This window comes from Tachysurus vachellii, chromosome 22, assembly GCF_030014155.1.
Source record: "Tachysurus vachellii isolate PV-2020 chromosome 22, HZAU_Pvac_v1, whole genome shotgun sequence".
NCBI classification, from domain to species: Eukaryota; Metazoa; Chordata; class Actinopteri; order Siluriformes; family Bagridae; genus Tachysurus; species Tachysurus vachellii.
In genome coordinates, this window is record NC_083481.1 from 6,835,346 (window position 1) to 6,858,935 (window position 23,590).

The following is a 23,590-nucleotide window of genomic DNA, read 5'->3' on the forward strand; positions in this document are numbered from 1 at the left end:
TTATAGTTTATTTTACAATATGAAATGATAACGATACATGTGGGCCACCCCACATGCACCTCTCTTGCTACCCCAATCTACACCGCACCCTGCACTGCTTCCAGAAACTGAATCTTGCATCTTTTTTTTTACTCATAGTGGCAGCAATCATACACTGTAGATGAGGGTTCAAGCACACCAGCTGTGACAAGTACCCACCAATCTCCAACCTAGCCCATTCCACCCACTGCTGAAGTTTTCTTTCCAAACTTTAGAAAGGTTTTACAGGCTTATGAAAAAGGGAACATAACCAGCCTTTACCCAATAAGAGTCCAACTATGAATTGTGTATGCAGTAAAAAATAAATAAAACAAAACACTAAATATGCCCTCTGCGCATACAGTAAGTAGCTTCTAATAAAGTCAAACAACTGGCAATGTAATAGACCGGTAGACTTCAGTGAGCATTCCTTATTCATTTATTCATAAAGCCTGTTAAGGTTGTATTCATTTCTACCATTTGTTTTACATATCTTCTTAATTCAGGCCCACAACAGAATAGCAGACATAACAGAATAATTTGCTAATCCAGCTCCATGAACACACCCACTGCAATCCATCTTAATAGGAATATGCCAAGTTGAGACTCACCACATAGAGCTGCTTCCAGAGTACAGCCCATTCCTGTAGGGTAGAGGTGACTTCGGTCACGATGGGATCTTCGAGAGGCACCACTGTTTCATACTGCCTGCACACACAAACACAAAAACAGCGATGCAGGCACTGATTAGGTGCTTCTTTAATCATTGCTTTTCCAACCACACTCAATTTAATTCAATTCAGTTTTATGTGTATAGAGCTTTTAAAAGTGGATATTGCAACCAAGAAGCCTCACAAAAATACATAAATTCAGGCTATACATTTTAAAGTAATAAATGTATCTCTAATGAGCAAGCCGGAGGCGATGGTGGAAATTAAACACTCCCTGAGACGATATAAGGAATCAGACTTAAGAGAGAACCAATCATAATCTGGGTGACACTTGATAGGGTGATTATCAACAATTTTGCTTCTATAACTGTGCACTATACTGTATGATCTGGAACCAGAAAATTCATTCTAGTTTTAACAGGAAGTATATTTCAGTAGAGTGCAAAACTGTTTGTGACATCTGCAGTCCAAAGCCTTCTTCATAGTTTGTGAAGCAAGTGCTTCAATCCACAGGAATCTCATGTATCTTTAGCCTGTCCATGTGAATCCATCTTTAGCATCAGTAAGTGGTCTCTAATTAATGGGAACTCCAACACGAAGTTGGGCATCAGGGTGGATCAGACAGGTCTAGAGAGTAGAAGGGGTCAGGATCACATACACTGGATCACTCAATCAGTGGATCACATTCACTGGTGAATGACAAAAAAAGGTATTGATTTAGAGGCAATTTTTTTTTCATTGAGTCCATAGATCCTTAGAGTCATGAAATGTTATATTTACCACGTTTTTGGGTGTCAAATAACATCTTATGATGTTAACTTGCCTATTTTAAAGAATTTTTAAGCTGTTATTAATTCCTGTACATATGCTTTGTGACACTGTCCACTGTTATAAGCTCTTTACAAATAAAATACATTTAATTGATTCGTTACTTCAGTGTGATGGTGAATTATTTTCAAATTCAGCCTGGTGTATGGTCTGCCTTATTGTTACTCTATTTAAAGTGGTCTATATAAGTGAGTTTGGGTATGGAGATCTCAGATAGAGCTCTAGATACATCAGAGTGATCCCTTTTGTTTGTTCTTCTAAGTTCTATGTGCCACGATTTGTCTAAGCAGTCATTAACCGTAGGGAATGTGGCAAAATGTCCTTCCCAAACTCATTTTAGTTCCATCTCCTTTTTTCTCCCACTGTCTCTTTTGTTCTGTCTCGCCATTTATCTCTCCCTCCCATTTTCCCTCCATCAGCCTTGTCATGTCCTTCCATTATCCTTTTTTTGAATTGTACTAAGCAAATGCGTTGGTCTTGTCGAGCCTGCTTTATCTGAACATCTTTTTGTCAGCGTGTGTGACTTTTCACTCAGGAGAAATGTAAAATTATTAGCAAGCATTGATCTAGTTCATGTGAGTAAAATAAAATGTATTAAATAAATCAGTAAAAATCCAAAAAAATTATATTGGTACTATATAATGTATTCAGGTATGCGGATAAAAATTGGTAGGAAAATGTGTAATCAGCCCAAAAATTCTTGAGATGCATTTCATTCAAAAGTGCAATTGTTTGACAGTTCCTGACATTGAGGCTTCATTTTACTCCTTACTCCTTACTGGGATTTACAGTCTGAATGGAGTTTTACTTCACATTTCATTCACTTCATACACTTAATTTTGGGAAACAGTTCAAAGAGAATTGTATATACAGTACCAAGTGCATTACATGAAATATTTGTAATGCACTAAAACTAGATGTTTTTTTGAAGTTTTTTCCTACATCATTAAATCAATATGGTTACACTAGTGATCACTAATCAGATTTAACCTAGGGCTACAACTACCGTGTAGGACCATCATCAATATATTGACATATATGAGTATATCAAGTGCAATGTTTTTTAAATCCTGATGCTGCTTGGACTGAGATGGACCTTGTGAACCGAAGATGTGGCCTTGTGAACTGGAGATGTGACTTCATTTTCCCGTTTTCATAACTCTTCACTTACATTTTCACTTCTTATTGTTTTTCTGACAGTGAACTAACAGCACTCATCATTTTCGATTTGTACATTCTCATGTGTTTGTTTTTGCTGTACTACTCTATTATTCTCTCTCTCTCTTACTCTCTCTCTCTCACACACATATACACACACACACACACACACACACACACAAAGACACCTATTTTTCATTACGTCATATTTAGGACAGTATTAAAAACTTTACTAATTCTTTAGCTATTCTACAGTTCTACGATCTAGCATCTAGCATCTTTTTTCTAGTATTTAACTGGAAAAACGTGGTGCAGTGAATAGCATTTCTACCTCACACCTCCACAGTCCCAGTTTGCTTCTGAGCGTGCATTACTGTCTGTTCTGAGTTTTACATGATGATCTTCCTGAGTCTGTGTGGATTTTCACCCACCTCCTAAAAATATGACAGTAGGTGGGTTGGCCATGCTAAATTACCCCTATGTGTAAATGCATCTCATTCAGGGTGCATTCGTGCCTCACATTTGTAACTTTAGATCCACTGCAACCCTGATTAGGATAAAGTGCTCAGTGAAGATGAATGAACAAGTTAAATATGCTTTGAAGGTTTTGCCGGGGACAATAAAAATTCAGCATTTGATGATCCTGCAGTTACTCTACAGCAGATTAATTTATAGTTTCCCCAAAATATCACAATATATACTGGAACTAATTATTACAACATACCTATATGCAAAGAGTTTATTCAAAATTTGACATCAGGCTTTTAACAAACCAGATTTTTAAATATTATGTCAAATTTATAGCTAATAATTGCTTTAAAACTGTCAAACCAATATCCTTGAAAACATATTTAGCCTAAACCCTAACATCATTTTGAAGTAAATAAAAAAATCTTAGCAACCAATATGTGGCTTTCTTATTGCGAATATAATACACAATCACCAACTTAGAAACAGACTTAACATGTGCCTTTGATTAAATAGGCTACCTAAATTAAGGCAGACTCACACACTGCATACAACAGACAACTCATTTTTTACCTCAGTCTCAAACTTAATTCATACTCAACACACCTTAGACTAAACACAAAATACAACAATCAAACTCTATACTTAACCACATTCATATTTGTTTATAACCTTACATCTATTACTCAATCCGAACCTCAAGTCAAGTCAAGTCAAGAAGCTTTTGTTGTCATTTCAACCATATATAGCTGTTGCAATACACAGTGAATTAAGAAAACGTTCCTCTAGGTCCATTACGGTGGCCGGGAAGTGCAAAACACATTAACAAAACCCAAAACACATTAACAAAACCCAAACCAAATTAACAAAACCCAAAACACATTAACAAATTCGAAAACACAACGACAAGTCAGACAACCCAGAAACGGTAGTGTATCGTTTTTGAATTGAAACTTACCGATCATTGGACAAGACACCTGTCACTCAAGATATACAGGTATGGAATCTTATGTGTAATGTGTAAAGTTCTCCGTTTAAATAAAGTTCTCCGTTCAAGAAAATAACAGAATTAATCCACAATAATCCATTCCATCCATCCATTCCAACCTTTCCCTGTGGCAGACTGTTGAACTTCATGTATACTTTGAGTAACAGGTGAACGGTGGCCGGGAAGTGCAAAACAAATTAACAAAACCCAAACCAAATTAACAAAACCGAAAACACATTAACAAAACCCAAACCACATTAACAAAACCCAAACCAAATTAACAAAACCGAAAACACATTAACAAAACCCAAACCACATTAACAAAACCCAAACCAAATTAACAAAACCCAAAACACATTAACAAAACCCAAAACACATTAACAAAACCCAAACCACATTAACAAAACCCAAACCAAATTAACAAAACCGAAAACACATTAACAAAACCCAAACCACATTAACAAAACCCAAACCACATTAACAAAACCCAAACCAAATTAACAAAACCGAAAACACATTAACAAAACCCAAACCAAATTAACAAAACCGAAAACACATTAACAAAACCCAAACCAAATTAACAAAACCCAAAACACATTAACAAAACCCAAAACACATTAACAAAACCCAAACCACATTAACAAAACCGAAAACACATTAACAAGTCAGACAACCCGGAAGCGGTTGGTATAATTTGTTAATGGAAACTTACCATCATCGGACGAGACACCTTTCATTCACCTTTATATCTTTAATGACAGTCGTCTTGTCCAATGATCGGTAAGTTTCCATTCACAAACTATACCTACCGCTTCCGGGTTGTCTGAATCGGTGCATGAAACACATTAACAAATCAGAAAACAAATGAACAAATCAGAAAACACAACGACATTTCAGACAACCCGGAATAACAAAACCCAAACCAAATTAACAAAACCCAAACCAAATTAACAAATCAGAAAACACATTAACAAATTCGAAAACACAACGACAAGTCAGACAACCCAGAAACGGTAGTGTATCGTTTTTGAATGGAAACTTACCGATCATTGGACAAGACACCTGTCACTCAAGATATACAGGTATGGAATCTTATGTGTAATGTGTAAAGTTCTCCGTTTAAATAAAGTTCTCCATTCAAGAAAATAACAGAATTAATCCACAGTAATCCATTCCATCCATCCATTCCAACCTTTCCCTGTGGCAGACTGTTGAACTTCATGTATACTTTGAGTGACAGGTGTCTTGTCCAATCACAAACTATACCAACCGCTTCCGGGTTGTCTGAAATGTCGTTGTGTTTTCTGATTTGTTAATTTGTTTTCTGATTTGTTAATGTGTTTTCTGATTTGTTAATTTGTTTTCTGATTTGTTAATGTGTTTCATGCACCGATTCAGACAACCCGGAAGCGGTAGGTATAGTTTGTGAATGGAAACTTACCGATCATTGGACAAGATGACTGTCATTAAAGATATAAAGGTGAATGAAAGGTGTCTCGTCCGATGATGGTAAGTTTCCATTAACAAATTATACCAACCGCTTCCGGGTTGTCTGACTTGTTAATGTGTTTTCGGTTTTGTTAATTTGGTTTGGGTTTTGTTAATTTGGTTTGGGTTTTGTTAATGTGGTTTGGGTTTTGTTAATTTGGTTTGGGTTTTGTTAATTTGGTTTGGGTTTTGTTAATGTGTTTTGGGTTTTGTTAATGTGTTTTGGGTTTTGTTAATTTGGTTTGGGTTTTGTTAATGTGTTTTCGGTTTTGTTAATTTGGTTTGGGTTTTGTTAATGTGGTTTGGGTTTTGTTAATTTGGTTTGGGTTTTGTTAATGTGTTTTGGGTTTTGTTAATGTGTTTTGGGTTTTGTTAATTTGGTTTGGGTTTTGTTAATGTGTTTTCGGTTTTGTTAATTTGGTTTGGGTTTTGTTAATTTGGTTTGGGTTTTGTTAATGTGGTTTGGGTTTTGTTAATTTGGTTTGGGTTTTGTTAATTTGGTTTGGGTTTTGTTAATTTGGTTTGGGTTTTGTTAATGTGTTTTGGGTTTTGTTAATTTGGTTTGGGTTTTGTTAATGTGTTTTCGGTTTTGTTAATTTGGTTTGGGTTTTGTTAATTTGTTTTGCACTTCCCGGCCACCGTAGTCCATAGTGCTACAGTACATAAAACAAAGACAGAGCTAATGACTTAGTAAGTAAGTCTTAGCCACATAAAATGCAACGGTGCAACCTGGTGCAAACAGTGCAAGACAAGACAAACAAAACAGACAAGACAGTGCAGGACAAAAGACAGTGCAGACAAAAAATTACAAGACCATACAAAAAAGACAATACACAAAAGACAATAAACAGAAACAATGCCTACCAATGTAAATACAGTACTGTATGTTCTACCTCAGACACACACAATACACAACCCTAGTACACCTCAGACTTATGTCCATCTCAGATACAATAGTCAGATTCAATCTCAAACTCATACTCAGTACTCCTCAGACTCAATACATAATTTCGTCTCCAAATCCAAGGCTACAAGACTCTAAGATTAAGTACACCTAAAACATAATACATAATTTCTACCTCAGCTCAAATACACAGTATTCAATAGACAACCTCAGTCAGTACACCTTAGAATTAATACATAATTTCCATCTCAGATCAAATACACAAACTCATTACACAACTGCAGACTCAGTGCTGATCAGCACCATTAGACAACCTCAGACTAAATACATGACTCTGTCAGAGTTATGCTTGAACATTCGCTGTTGGTACTCTAGGGGCGTTTCAGGAGTGAGTGTATGTCTTTGCCCTGCACTAGTTTGCCCTACTCTAGGGTGCGTGCCCGAAATCTCTTTGCCCTGTACTAGCCTTAATACCTTTCAGTATCTGCATACATGTCCCCTATGTGTTACTGTCTCTCCTATATTTCCTGACTGTATTGTGTGTCACAGTGTGGGATCCTTGTCTTTGTTTTTAAGTTTGTGTTTATCAATTCAATTAAAATTTATTTGTATAGCACGTTTAACTATGGACATTGTCTCAATGCAGCTTTACAGAAGATAAACATAATACAAAAAAATTAATATTATACAAAGATTAAAATAATGCAAAAATTCAAGATCAATTTTAGACTTATATTTAAATGTGTTTGTATTTATCCCCAATGAGCAAGCCTGAGGTGACCGAGGCAACTTTGGCAAGGAAAAACTCCCTTAGATGGAAGAGGAAGAAACCTTCAAGGGAATCAGACTTAAAAGGGATCCTCATTCGGGTGACACTGGAGGGTGTGATTATAAGAGGAGATGCCAACTACATGTGGTCTTTGAGGACAACAACCTCCTACTCAATACACAATTGCCAGACTGTATATTTATAATGATCTAACACTTCATGAAGCAGAATCCACCCAGAGCTGGCACATCTTTAGATGCCTCATTATCCTCACAGGGTTGGCCTCAGCTCAATGAAGGTCCAACATCTTCATGTCAAGTTTGTCTTCATCCATGGTATCTGTTCGGTGCCTTCAGTCTGCATATTTAATTATGTAGTTTCATTTCTAGTCCAGTTATGTTCTTGCCCAGTTTTCCCAGTGTTTACTGTCTTTGTTACCCTTGTTATTTTGTTAATAAATCTGGATTTTACAGTGAGAGACATTCCCACTAATTGCCTTAATTTTTTTGTAACTACTTTGAAAGACTTCATTCACATTTCCATCATGAATATTCACCAATGTTTCAACATCTGATCATATTGACAAAAATGGAACTTAATTTAAGTGTTTTCATGCTGAGATTTAAAAAAAAATCCAAGCATGCAGAAAAAGTCACAAGTATTTTGGAGGTTTGGTGTCTAAAAAGCTTAGATATTTGCTAATTTAATAAGTATTTCATAGCTGCAGTAACACAAAAATATTGAAGTGATTTATCAAAATATTTTTGAGCGAATGCCTCTGCAGCTATTCCAAGAATGGAAATGATTGAAAGGTAGTGAATTTCTAAGCACTGTTGTGCATTTTATAGGGAAAGAAACAGAAAGCAGGTAAGGAAGATATTACGTAAAAATTGATATTACTTGGGTGGAGAAATAGGGTGCGTTTTACATATTGCAGATTTTTGGGTAATAGGTGAACATTATGTAACCTTAGTGCACATACAGGTGGAATATTATTTATTTATGATATATTGCCTTTCCTAATGTGATGGTTTTCATGACATTATCTGTTTAAGGAAATTGCTGTGCTATCAAATTGTCTTATCAGAATAAAGCATGATTAGTTTTTCCTCTAATTCAAAATCTTACTGAGCAGATATTTATGTGGTGGAACATTTCTAGAACAGCAGTGTGTGTGGAGCTGGTTTGGCAGTTGGTGCAATTGAGATTTGAGTTAGAGATTATATTATAGCTATAACTAATTTCTTGCACAATTTCTGTTCTTTATTGTTAATCATTATCAATTTTTCCATGTCTGCTATGGGCTGAATATATGGACTGTTTCCTAACTTTGTGCATTACTTTATCATTTTTTCTAAGGTAATATAACTGTATATGTATACTTGTCTGATTGATTTTATTTTCGTGCAAGTGCTCCCCACATGCAGGTGTGATGAATGTGTAAACTTAGAAGACATATGTGAAGGAGGTATCTCTGTCATGCTATTGTGGTTATTTTCTCATTCACTAAGCAACTTCAGCAAAAGGCACTTACCCTCGGTTGGTAACAACAGCCTTCCGCAGATATACATAGCTAGCTGGGAAGATGCCCTGTAAAAAATAAAAATAAACTGAGGTTAATTGAGCACTAAAACCCAACATGCCAATTATGGAAGGAATAAAATAGAGCTGCAATTGGTTCACAGTTCCTACAATTGATCAAACTGACAAAACTGGAACTTATGATTTAACTGTTGTCACTCTGAGAGCTCAAAAAAATCCAAACAGAAATGAAAATGGCTGAAATTCACTGTATTTTATAGGGAAAGAAACAGATTAAAAAGCAGGTAACAAAGCTTTCATGACTTGACTATATAATACCTAGCTTGTCAATTATGTAAGGAAATAAAATGTTGCATTTATGTCATTCTAAATGTCTTGCACATCACAATATTTCATCATTCTTCTTTTAGTTAATTTTATCTTAGCTGGGTTTTTTTTTCCTTTGGCACAATTCATTCATTGAAATTTTTTTAAATATTGACTATACCTGTGAACAATTGTTCAGTCCTTTTGACTATTGTTCAGTTCCTTTTGAGACAAAATGTAAGTAAGTAAGTTCGGTCTAGGATGCTGACTGATCTAGTATCAGCATATTGATATTGCGCTGACGAGGTAAAAGTAGGAATCCAGTAACAACAGCAAATACATCAATCCAAGTCTATAGTACTTACTCCAAGAATTCTTTAAATAAAGGTAAAAGGATATTGCATTTTTTGTTTTGGTAATGCAATTAGAGGTAAGTGAAGGATATGGAAAAACATTAAAGTGAGCTAAAAAAAAAAAAGGAACTACAATCATCTACAATTACTCCAAACTATTCTGTAAAACTATAATAATATCCTTTAAGAAGAGCTGGATCTAGTCTGAACTAGTCTAGCTGAGATAATGAGACTGCTTGGGGTTAAAGGTGCCCTTCCACACAAAACCGTTTTTACTTGTATTTTTTGATGTGTGTTAGGTCCATATGTGTTTGTGTTGTGTCGTGAATTTGAAAACGTACTTCTACCTCCCCGGTCAGTTCTAGCCACTTAAAAGAAATAAGGGGGGAAATCAGGTCAGTTGGAAAAGCTGCTCAGTCTGACGTCGTAATGATTGAGCTCATTACTATTCATGAGCTCTCCCACTTGAGACTGTGCCCCCAGAATTCGTGTAGCTCAGTGAGTTTCCTATACAGCAAGGATAGCTGAACATCAACGGGCTTGTGAAGAAGCCATTCTGCCGCAATTCAAGGTGATTGTAAACAAATTTCCTGTAGCCTAGGCTACCTATTGCGCTGGGTGAATGAATGGTCATGCTCTCATATCCTACAGTAGCGGTTAGCCAATCGGAGCCAAGCAGCATAGCTCATTTGAATATTCATGATATTCTCATGAGTCTTCCTGCAGGCTTTCTATACCACACTAGAATGGCTTGAAACAAGGTAACCAAGGCATTTTTTCCACAAAAAAAGTTACAGAGTCCATGTACCACAAAAGTAATGAAATACGTGTGGCAGTGCAACTTTAAAAACCCAGGTCAGCATCAATTACCTGACCTTAGTTATGCTGGGATCTGAAATTGAAGGTTTTTTACGTGCTTGTTTAATCTGATTACACTGGTTAAGAAAGAGATCTCTGTAAGAAGAAAGAAGAAAACAGCTTTGCCTATGATATCTAAAATTGCAGGGGTGCCAACATTGTTAACAAAAAATTTGAACACTCAGACAAAAGGAAAAAAAAAAGCGTCTTAGCTGTATTCTTGCTATCTACTCATTGAATGTTAGATTTCTAATTAATATGGTTTTGCTAAGAAAAAAAAAAAGGGTTGGGTTGGGGCAGGTAAAGAAATTGTCACTTTACTGGAAAAAACCCAACCCGTGCATCACTAATAACCACTAATCAAAAAAGATAAATATCTTGGACAGCATACAGTAAACAATGTGTTATAGTGAAGATTTCCACTAAACCTTTCTGTCTGGGCTTTCTGTTTTTTCTCAGCTTTTGCTCTCACTATGGTTCATGAGTATTACTTTAATCTGTATTATTTCTGTCATCTGTGTGTCCTGCTGTTGTTATCTGTGCTAGAGAATAAATGTCTCATGTTTGTTTAGTTTCTCCTGCTGGAGTTTTCAGTCTGTTTGCATTACAATTATGATCTACACTGCGATTGTTTTGTCTGCTTTGCTGCCCGTAAAAACTGAGATTTTTGGATTAGACTAAATAAAGCTCAGTACCTACATGATAGCAGGTCTGGTTGTCAACTATATAGCTATATTTTTTCCTTCATAACTTACATCCATATGTGTATTACCTAAATCTGCTGTAAGTTTAATACTGTTATATGAGGATAGTTTTGTTCATCATGGTGCTAATGAAGAGTAATGTGACCGTAATGTACCTAGATAGTAGCATGCTTCTTAAATGGCACATTATATAAATGTAGATCACCATCTTTGACCAGAATCTTATTGTAATACCTATTATTAATTAATAAATTACTTTTAGAAACAAGGTTAAACCAGGATTGTGAGTAAAAAGGTGAAAGAAATAACTTACTATAACAAAAACATAAAAAAAAAGTCACATACATTTAATCTTGAATAATTCATGCTAAAAAGTTCATACAGTAAAATACTGATATATAACAAGCCATATGTGCCTTCTGCCATCACCTGACCTGTCCTACATCCCATATAAGATAAATTACAGTGCAGAATAAGTAAATTATGAAATTTTATTATTGAAATTATGTAAAATTAAATAATGAAAGATAATAACAAAATTTGCTTGTCTGACAGTGTGTGTGCTTTGAGCTTACTGCATGCAGGCAAAATGTAAAACTATGTCACACAGATTTCAGCAAATTAGGTGAATCAGTGCAAACATCAGAACACTTCTATTAATAAATCAATCTGGCGTGAGCATCTATGGTGTCCTTTGCTTAGTTTGATTATTCTGACCCGATACTGTGTCTTCCATGCTTGGGTCACTGGGATTTCATGTTCACAGCAGTCAGATATACGAATGGAGTGCTGAGTCAGTTGTTGTTGTAGCTGTACAGGTCTCACAGGAGTCTAGCAATTTACTCTCGCAGCAGTGTTGAGCAAATCAATTTAAGTACACATAAACTCTATTTTGACAGTGCAAACAGCTGAACTACAGTAAAACCTTTAATTGAATTTGTCTTCCAAATGTATTTCTTACTATATATGACACCAAAAGAACGAAAAAAAAAGGGAATAAGAAGAAGAAACCAAACAGTGCAACAAAACATCCTGCTTTTTTCTGTTACAGTATAATGACCTCCATTCTTTTCTGAAGTCTTTCTACTATATTTTGGTTCCAGTAACAGATACCACACGATCATATTTTGAGCAAAAGGCCTAACCTGCTTGTAACCCATCAGCAATTTGTTATTGGTGCTTGTACCTCTAATAAACAAAATGTACATTTTGAAAACAGTTGGTCAAACAGATTTAGAGTCATCAAAGCAAGTCCAAGATCTAAACACATCCTAATTATCCCAACCTTATGCTCACAGTCCCAGTGTGCATTGAATTCTGGGCAGTTTTATAAGGATGTTTTCCCTTCAGCCTCTACACCTCACATAATCAATTGAGGTTAGCCCTGCAAATGAAAAAGGAAGGAATAGGAGTTGATGAATATATGGGTCATCAACATCCTGCAAGCTTGCACATCTGTATTATGCCTCCACAGCTCTCACTCAAACCAGACGACCGCTGAGCCCCAGGCTTATTATTAATGCAAACTCCTGAATCATAGATGGCACTTCCAATGGTTTCATTTTGGGCATCCTAATTTACTCACCCTTTAATATCCTGCTCAGTTTAGTATTTTTGCATGGAAAGTCAGCCATAAGGTGCCTAAACAAAATGGTTACACCGTGAATAGATTTATTCTATTAAAGCTAAATGTATTATAATGATAAGATATTTATAGTGAATGTGTAGACACTGAACTGACTGCATTGCTAATTAGGAATTGATTGGCTAAAGAGTTAATAAGTTTAATGCTATGCACACTAGAGATATTCTTACACATAGTGAATAATATTTAAAGAAGTATAACTCAATATCTTTTAAATTTTCAGGTAAAAGTCCATAAAAACACAAAGCATGGTAAGTGGATCCTACTGAGGCTTATTGTCTGTGCACAAATTTTACTAACCAAATTATCCATGGTGAGATAAGATAAACTAATGCTATAATAAATCATGCCAAGGGGTAAATAAACATAATATCGAAGAAGGCCAAACTAAGTCATAGTATAAATATTTCAGTGTTTTGTGCTTTTTTTCTTGTGTATTTTCACTCAGCTGTAAGCAGTAGCAGCATGTGGTCTAGGCTGCTTACAGTGTTAAATCAGTTTCCTCTAAATAAATAAGTGAATGGACCAAGTAGGCGATAAGGGAGAGTGGAGATAAGACTGACTGTCACAGGTCTGCGGTGTCAAGTGTCCCATATCCTATGTTGTAGGAATCAGTAAGGCCTGCATAGGAGAACTGGTCCCAGAAATCCAACATGTGCCACTCATCGAAGGAATTGACCAGTGTTTACTTTCAGCAGGTGGTAGCTGAACTGGAGCTCACCTCATATGTAATTTGTGGGTGCTTTCTGGCTTCTATCCTGTCACTGTTAAGCTTTTCCAGCAAAACTGTTTCTTGGTTATTATCTGTACCCTTATTCCTGCAAGTCTGATCATATCAGGAACTGTCTCTGACACCTAAAGCTGCTTACTTGGAGTTTCTTAGTAGCACACATGTTGAGAACAATGTCAGCTAAACAATATTGCTATGTCCTTCAGGGAAATTTTTTAAATTCCTTAAATACAAAATTTTTTGCACAAGTAACATTGCTGCCTCAGAGCTTTAGGGTCCAGTTCAATCCTGAGGATGGGTTACTATTTGTTACTCTTTGCATTGAGTTTATGCTCCCACATCCCAAATACTTGCTGGTAGGTAGACTTACGCTTAATTGCCCTTAGATGTGATTGAGTGTGTTAATCTGTGTATGCACATGAACTGGCATACCACACAGGGGTGTTCCAAGGATAGGCTTCAGATCCATCACAATCCCGATTAGGATCAAATGATTTATGAAGATGACTAAATGTCTACAATAAAACTTGCAGTATTTTATCGATGTACTTTTATTTTTCTTCTTAGTAAGGTTTCATATTTTCATTATATCTGAAAAAAATAACACCCAAATATTTTCCGCAACATCATTCATTCTATGAGTATGGTCTCACACAGACATCAAAAAATTATAACTCAAACAATAAAAAGAGTTCTTAAAACCACCATTTCCATAAAAACTGTGGGAAAAAAAATCTGTTCTCTTTTTTATACACAATCCAAAAAAAATTCTGTGGCATTTTCAATGGCAACCAATGGCATTTTCAGTCATAAATTGTCGCTGTCGAGCGGAATCCTCGTATCTCCAAAACCATTATTTTTTTGAGTTATTAAACATTGTATCGTTAAAGTTGTTATTATACCTTATATTGCTATCATATACTGTTGTGTACCAACATTAACACAACATTTTCCCAAAGTCACGTTTTATCGGAGATACAAGCTTTATGACTTGGGAGCAGGGAGATACGAGATTATGCTGTCATTGATAAGAATGGTACGGACACAGACGTCGCTGCTGCCAGCAGTGTTCAGTAAAGTCTGTGGCCACGTTGAGCCTTTTGACAAGAGACAAGGCTTCAATAGTTAACCAAAGCTAATGACTGTAGTTACATACATCTTCCTACACTCTATTTTAAAGGTTTAAGAGCTATAATTGATGCAATACAAAACACGATAAGCTGATTAGGCTGTCTAATACTGTAGGTGGAAATTAGTCTAATCTGCTCGCAAACTTACCTTCGTGGCTCACGGGTTTCTTTCTGCACAGAAGCATTACAGCTATCGATTTTTAACAAAACAGACCTACTCAAATGTATCTAACCTAACTATTTTCACTTGTTAGTGTCCAAAAAACAGTGTTTTACATGTACAGTGCCAAGAGAGGAATTGTCTATAAGTAGGCTGACTTAAAGTCAGTAAAATAATAATAAAAACAATACTTTAATAGTGGTATCCAAAACATTCAATTTAATTCAAATATTATATTATGCAAATATTATATTATGCACTATATCCTGCACCACTGTATCCTCCACCACTGTTGCTTCCATTCTCTCTACAATCTCTCCATCGGAGAAATATGCCGTGAAGCTCTCCCGCGGAGTGAAGTGGTGGAGTTACAAGATTTCTCAGACACTTGAAGTGTCCAATGGAGTTAAGAGATTTGCGCTCAAGCTATTTTCAAGACTTTAGATTGGTTAATAACTTGTAAAAATAACAGACCCACGTGGGGACTGACCAATAGCATCGATATGTGAAAAAATATGGAATTGACAAAATTTGAACATACAAGGTTTCGTTGACAGCCACGAAATGCTACTACATTCCACAAATACAGGTATGCAATGGTGAAGCCAGTGGGGTGAACACATTGAGCTGATACTAATGGTCTTGCTCCCAGCTAGAGTGTACTCAAACTGTTTAGGAACAAGGAATCGGGGGAGGCGAAGTAGAGATAGTGCAGCTCCCCTGCCTCCGCCTGAACACTCACTTAGCAGAAAAGGTCAACGCTGAACCGAATAAGAATAGCATTTCCCGCTTCAAGCAAAAGAAATGCAAAGAAACAGCCTCTGCATGTCAAAACCGTAACTGACAGCCTTTTATTCTCTCTTTCATTATGTAGGAAGCAGAATAACTGGTGTTTGCTTAATAATTCGATAGTACATAAACAGTCTGTAAAGGCCTTGTTGATGTCCCAGCATACAATTGTTTTCACTTTTTCTTTGAGGAGGAAGAATAATTCAGCAAATTTAATTACTCTCACACAGGCAACATCCTACATGCAATTTCTTTTATGTTATGTTATAATGTTTATAAAGAAAGTGAAGGAATTAAAAATTAGTTAAAATTAAGTGGTGGTTATCAGGTGCACAGCAAGTAGCATTTTCAGCTCCAGGTTTATTGGAACAATACAATGTTCTGCAGTTTTGTTCCATCTCTCAAAAATGCTAGGTGTGTTGCTTAATCTAAATGGCCCCATTTGTGATGCTCTGTAATGGGCAGACATTCCCTTCCTGGGTATAGTCTCATACATTGTGTTAACCAGGGATACATTCCAGGTCCAATGTGATGAAGAATAAATACTTTATTTTGTTTGGTTGGCGGTTATGAAAATGAATTATGATTAACATTGACATAGTCGCTGGTAGGGGTGTGGCATAATGTTCCAAGTATCTATATTCAGATACAGCGTGAAAATAATTTAATTGGGAAAATGAGGAATTATGATGTAGTTGCTTCTATTTCCCAAAATATAAACAACCTTGTAGACTAATTTAAACAACCATGGCCATACACAGGCAGTTAATAAGGATATGGACGCTTATCCATATCTTGTTAAAACATGGTCTATTCATCCATTGTCAGGATCCAGCCCGGACTTTGGCCATGTGTGTTTGTTTATGTTCTGTGTTCACGTGTCTGCCCCGCCCTTGTCTCTTCCTCCCCGCCTCTGCATACCTGTTCCTTATGACTAATTGTCATGTGTATTTAGCTATGCCGTGTTGCCTATGGCGGCACGGAATCCTTGTCGTTATTTGTCATGCCTGTTGTCGTCTTGTGTCTAGTCTGTGGTCCTGTTTTTGTGTTTTTTATTTAATAAACCTGTTTATTTTAGCTATCCTGCATTTGGGTCTGTTTTTATCCCCACAACGCTGACAGAAAGATTCTGCCAGACTCAGACCTAGCAGGATAGCTTCAGCCTGGACCGGCTTATTGTGGAAGCATTTTTTTTCCTGGACTGTTCTTCCTGCCCTGTTTATCCCTGGACTTTTGTTTTTTGGGTGACATTGCTCCGCATCTGTTCTGGTGGGGGACTTCACTCCACTTCCGGTTTCCCGCAGAGGACGCCGCCTCACTTCTTGCCGGCGGAGGATGTCACCTGCCCGTTTTTTTTTTTTTTTGGTGTCCTGCAACATTGCCCCGCACCTGTTCCGGTGGGAGACGTTGGTTAACTTCCTGGTTTCCTGTGGAGGATGCTGCATCAGTTCCTGTCCGCAGGGGGTGTTGCAGGCCCTATATTTTGTCCTATGAATATTTTTGTTTATTTTTTGCTCAGTGGCAGAGGTTTTTTTACCGCCCTCCCCTCCTTTCTGGACTTGGCTCTGGCCGCGGTGTGTCGGAGGTTGTGCTTGGCCCATCCGCTCGACTGTAGACGTCGCTCGGCCCTTCTGCTTGGTTGTGGACATCGCTCTGCCCTTCAGCTCGGCTGTGGACGTCGCTTGGCCCTTCTGCTTGGCTGTGGACGTCGCTTGGCCCTTCAGCTCGGCTGTGGACGTCGCTTGGCCCTTCAGCTTGGCTGTGGACGTCGCTTGGCCCTTCAGCTCGGCTGTGGACGTCGCTTGGCCCTTCAGCTTGGCTGTGGACGTCGCTTGGCCCTTCAGCTCGGATGTGGACGTCGCTCGGCCCTCTCTGGCTGCGCAGCCGTGTGCCTTGCTCCCCCGACCTGCCTCGCCATGTGCCTTGCTCTCCCCTCTTTCTTCGCCGTGTGCCTCGCTCCCCCCTCCTGGAACTCGCCGGGATCCTGGTCCCCTTGGATATGGTTTGTGTGGTAAACTCAATCACATCTAAGGGCAAGTATGGAGGTATGGTACTGTCAGGATCAAGCCCAGATTTGGCCATGTGCATTTGTTTATGTTCTGTGTTCACGTGTCTGCCCCGCCCTTGTCTCTTCCTCCTCGCCTCTGCACACCTATTCCTTATGACTAATTGTCATGTGTATTTAGCCATGCCGTGTTGCCTATGGCGGCACGGAATCCTTGTCGTTATTTGTCATGCCTGTTGTCGTCTTGTGTCTAGTCTGTGGTAGTGTTTTTGTGTTTTTTATTTAATAAACCTGTTTATTTTAGCTATCCTGCATTTGGGTCTGTTTTTATCCCCACAATGCTGACATCCATAGTAACCACACAGGGCCTTAGTGAAACCAGGCTTGGTGTACATGGCGTGTCCTTTACCAATTACAAATAACACTTTTTTTTTTTTTTTTTTAAACCCCAACAAGTAATTAATTGAGCAATATAGAACAGAAGAATCCTCCCTCAGTGAGCAGTTAAGCACTCAAAGGCAATCAAAAACCATCATGAATGCATTTTGACTCAATTACAAAACCAAAAAGATTCTGTGTCTAATCAGGAAAATGCCTTCAGTGCTTTTATTATAATCAAAGCAATTATTTAACAGACAATTTGCTTTAAATGTGTTTTTCAACTACCTGTGCTGCTCTAAAAGCACTTCAAAATGATAACATACAGTAACAATCATAAAATGACAATATACAGTGAATGAGTTTCCTCTACAGATCACAACACAAGCATCACTGTAAAATGGTAGATTAAAGGTGGGGTCTCCGATTTTTGAAAGCTAATGTTGACATTTGAAATCACCAAAACAAACACGCCCCTAACCCAAATGGGTTGCACCCCTGTATTGATAGCTCCGCCTACACATACATACGTAACACAGGCAACTAATGGAAAGAAATGTGTCTTTATCATAGCTGAAGGGAAGAACAATACGATTGCAGATAAACATGAATGCATAAAAACAAAACTGACACACAAGCATAATCATGCAAAGGACGGCATATATTAGTTCTGTGAAACAAAGCAAAACCAACGTTACTCACCTATCGAGAAGGAAAAAAGACCCTCGGAGTCTTAAGTTGGCCGCATATTCACAGATTGGAGTTTCCAGAGTCAATAACTCCTGAGCTAAACGCTGTTACTACACAAAACGCGGTTGTAGCTGCGTCTCTACATTACTACGATAGAAAAGAGGTGTTATTTGTGTAGTAACAGCGTTTAGCTCAGGAGTTATTGACTCGGGAAACTCAAATCTGTGAATATGCGCCAACTTCCTGCTCCTTCAGTTCTCTCCAGCGCTGGAAAGCTGATCCTATATTAACACGGGTCCTACTTCTTGCCTTATTGTAAGCGTTTCTTTCTTCGTTTTTATCCTCCATGTCAATGTTAAAACCGCTTTCTGCTAATGTCACACATGCGCACTGAACACTCTCTCCACACATATTGACAAAACCCGCCCCTTTCTGCTCATTGGCTACACATTTAAACATTTGTGTTGTTTTTTGTTTATTTTTCGGCGCAACTCAGTTTTCTGAAGCATTTCTCAAAAATCGGAGACCCTACCTTTAAGTACTGAATAGCTCTCTTCTTTCATAGTGAACATAAGATGGACGTTGCAGTGCTGATTACTTTTTCGGCTTTTCTAATATAAGATGATTTTTAAATCTTTAACTCATGCTGATGTTGATAAATAGTTGAGCTATGTGTGACTAACAGCCTGTCAGATTTCTCGCTACCTCTCTAACCCCCCACTTGATCCCTCACCATGTGTGGTGGTGGGTTGCATTTCTGCTACCGTAAAGAGTAATGATCTGCTCTAATAGGCTGGAATTCATCTCTGGAGGCTTTAGAGACTGATGGAGTCTGGCTGAAGAAACCAGAATAGAAACCTTCAGCAAAAAAAAAAGAAAAGAAAAAAAATGACATTAATCGGTGAAAAAAAGAGAAAAAGTAATATCTGTTAAGGTAAAAACGTAGAAGAGAATAGGTGAATAATCAATTTGGAGTTCTTCAGTTTAAACTGGAGAAAGCTGAGCTCATTTTTTTGTGCCGGAAAGGAGGCCCTAAATGTTTTTAATGTCTAATGTTAAAATTAACATAAAATTAACAAATTGTTGGCAAATAAATGATAAAGTACAGTCATATAGTCATTGACCCCTAAATTACAGTCTGCGTCAGATTATGATTAATATAGGCCTTCACAATTTAAACACATTTTGATAAATCCTTTAATAAAATGTAAAAAAAAATAATAAGTTTTATATTAATTCAAAATGCTAAATAGAAAATTTGATTTTCAATACCCAGCCAAAAATTCTATTTATTTTAGCCCTTAGTGTACAATCATAAGCAAAGAGTTCATGAAGAATGCTTCAGTATTTTATTTTATTATTGTTTTTTTTTTTCTTGTTTTTTTCCCCCTTTAAAACTCCTATTCAGACACTTTATTCAGACACTTTATAAGAATTTTTAATGAACTGAACCATCACAAATTTTAGTTTAACATCTTTGGAACAGAGCATAATGCAGGACTAAAAGACAGAACTGTAGAATGAAGTAAAAAAAAGATTATGCTTTGGGGTAAATGTTACTTCTCGTCATGTCGTGTGATTTTGTCATTTCACCAACCATTTCACCATCAGCCTAAAACTCCCTTTGCTTAATAGGCATTGTTCAGACTTTTGTCAGGACTCATTGCTCACTTGTCAATCAAACCCAGGCCTATTGTTTACCTTATTGTATAGTATCTATGCTAATCTGAGAGCTGCTTATTTTTCTGCCAGCCTGAGAAGTCTTTTCTTGTCATTTTGTCTGAAAATAGGACAATAGAAATTAGAGAAAACAAGAAAGTTAACTTTGGTAACCAGAAGTGCTATGAGCTTGACTTATTATTAAACTTATTTTGATAAACTCTCTTCAGCGGGTCCTTGATGCAGAGAGGAATGTGTGACTTGTTGATTTTATACTGTGCTAACAGGTGCATCACATTGCATGAAGTTAACTTCCTTTTTGTATAACGTAGGTTTTTAATTTCATTTTTGAAATACACTGTATTCTGTAGCAAAAGTAAAAGCAAAATTGGTTGAATGCTGGTAACTTTTCATTCCACAACGTCCTCATTCATATAATCATATTAATGTAGCAGAACTGAGTATATATAAGTACTCACCATCCATGTTATTCGAAACACCTACACATCCATGCAGTTAATCTAATCAGTCAGTCCATCACCTACATCACCTACAATCCATCGCTTTGTCTTTTGAGCATGTGCTTCAGTAGAAGAGGCATGAGAAAAATTGTACCTTTTGTGCAAATGAGTTAACATAGTCAATACAATAAATGTATTTATATTGAAAATATCTATTTTCAATAATAAAACTATGGCACATTTCCTTCCTTTTGGAAGTTGCTACAGGTTTTGCCCCAAATTATAAATTTTCTGCCAATTATACAGTTTGATATTTCTACTTAGAAAACCTATATACAGTACATGTTGCCAAAATAACATGAAAATATTGCTGCTTAACCTTTCCTTGGCTATTTACTTAAAAATCTTGAGGTACATGTGATCTTAAAATTAAATCAAGTGTCTGCTGAAATCAGACATCAGTAAAGTTTGTATTGAGAAATTGGTTGTTAAAATATCATGGTTATAAGAACTAAATGGTAAAATGGTTGAAATTTGACCATTTGAAAAGTTTTCACACGATGATACACAAAAGATGATGGAAACACGTTTTTAAAGTCAATGCTGTACTGACTGTTGAGGTTTTGCTCTGACTTCTTGGACTTTCATGTCCACATAGGTAATGACACTGAATGTCTGATACTACAGTTTGCTCAATGTACACTTGGCATGCAAATCCTAAGCCACATGCCATCCTTGTGTCACCTCTACAGTAGATTAGCGTTGGCTGACACCAGTGGTGTTGGCGGCCACCTCCAGCATGGTGCTTTGAAGTGCTGCCACATGGAGCGGTCCAAACAGACGAATTCAGGATTTCACATCATGCCTCCAAGCTTTTACCTGGGGAATGTGTAAGGTGGCATGCAGGGTGGCACACCTGTACCCAGCCAAGGATTAGAACTGGCAGGGAAATCTAGTTTTTTGGGGAAAATCTGTATTGCTTCATTTGTCTTCTGAAGATGACAGACTTAAGTGTGTATTTTGCAGAGGTAGCTCTGTGCTAGTAACCTACAGTACAGCTGAGGTTGAGGTGTGTGTTATATAATTATGTGTTATAGAATGATATATACAGTATAACATATATATCATTCTATAACATATATAACACACACCTCAACCTCAGCTGTACTGTAGGTTACTAGCACAGAGCTAGTAACCTACAGTACAGCTGAGGTTGAGGTGTGTGTTATATAATTATGTGTTATAGAATGATATATGCATATAGCATGCAAAAAGCAGAAGTGAACAATTGCATTATGTTGTTTCAAACTTGCTTTCAGTTTAATCTGTGCCAAACCCTCATAACTTTCTTCAACCCTATACCTCCATTACATTTGGTTGCCTTTAAAGATACCTTGAGTGTCCGTGGCACAAACAAAATAGTACATTGTGCTAGATTTAAATAAACTGATGTTAATATATGTTTTACAGCCACTACTACCACCTGATTTATGATCAAACTTCCATTCAACCAGTGCAACTGGGTACATGGGGTTGCAGTAAACCCTCGACTGTTCTGCTATATAGGATAATTATAGGTCACCTTTGGCGGTTGTTTTGAATTCACATGTCTGACAAATGATTGTCAATTGACTAAGAGACATGAACTGAGGTGTGCAATGCTAAAAGAATCCTATTTGCCGCAAGCAGCAAGCAGTTCTCTTCAAAGGCGCATCAATATACTGTATCTTTTTACGTTTACTCTCTAATACTTCCCAAGAGCTTTTGTCATTTATCTTTTCCCTGCACAATTATGACATTTCCTTTTTCAAACCAGCCCGGTGGCAGGTAAAAAGCAAAGCTTCTGGCTGCCATGGGAAGAAAAATGCCATCATATCATCTTGACTGAACGTGATTATTTGTTTCCGGACCATTTTTGGGATGTTTTGCCTCAAGGTCTCACGAGGCAAAGCTGTATGCTACTAGAAGGGATTTAGACAAAGGCCTTCTGTATATTACATAAGTATTTGTTTTTAAAGGTCAAAAGAAGCATAACACTATCCTCTCTGGGGTGAACTTTGCTTGCATAAAAGGGAAACTGTTGGAAAATGTCAATCCTAGGTTACACAGCTAGACATGACATATTTTATTCTATTTCTCCATAAAGGATTAGTGATAATACTTGGACCGAGTCTCAATGTTTCACAAAATTAGATATTATCTCATTCCCTTTAAATATTGATACTATACTCATATGATACTGATACAGCATTCAATACCACATGATATTATGACAGTGATTATGACTAGATATATTTTACAAATAATAATCAAAGCTCTACAACATATTAAGATGAGGTACTTTAGCTTTTTTTTTACTTTTAACTTTAAGCTTTAAACATGCCAATAGAACCAAAATGATAAACCTTTTTATGGCATTTAAACTGTCTCATTCACAGAGAGCAGAATGGCAGCCATCCAAAGTATACAGAGCAGAATCACCCAATGTGGCCATTAAAGATGTGTTCAAAGTGCCAACGAGGCATTCTTGAACGTAGCAGTCATGTATGAGAGCACTTCAGCTCAGCGAGCACTGAGCACTAAGACATGCATATTTCATTCACTCAACACCTACAGTTTTCTCATGGTACCTTGCACTGTTATGACCACACTCCCAAATTACCTTTTTTTTTGTACATTTCCAAAAAATGCAATTGATGCAACCTCATGACATATGTACAGTTACAATTAAATAATAGATTAGATTTTTCAGTATATTTTACATTTCAATGCAGACTCACAATTTTAGGCAGGGATTCCTTCATGAGAAATGAGAAAGAACTACACATAATCCCAACATTCTGCTCTCAGCTAATACCTGGTCATACCAATATGTGGCAGATGGAACC

The 23,590-nt window shown here is 37.0% G+C and overlaps 1 protein-coding gene across 4 annotated transcripts in view; it reads right to left on the reverse strand.

The window, feature by feature from the left end:
• dock3 (dedicator of cytokinesis 3) overlaps positions 1-23,590 on the reverse strand; it is a 223,631-nt gene that overhangs the window by 140,889 nt on the left and 59,152 nt on the right. For all 4 annotated transcript variants that reach the window (XM_060858528.1, XM_060858527.1, XM_060858529.1 and 1 more), the window contains exons 4-5: positions 8,827-8,882; positions 630-726 (exon numbers count right to left, since the gene is read on the reverse strand). In XM_060858528.1, the coding sequence (XP_060714511.1) occupies positions 630-726; positions 8,827-8,882 (153 nt within the window). The remainder of the gene's footprint in view (positions 1-629; positions 727-8,826; positions 8,883-23,590) is intronic.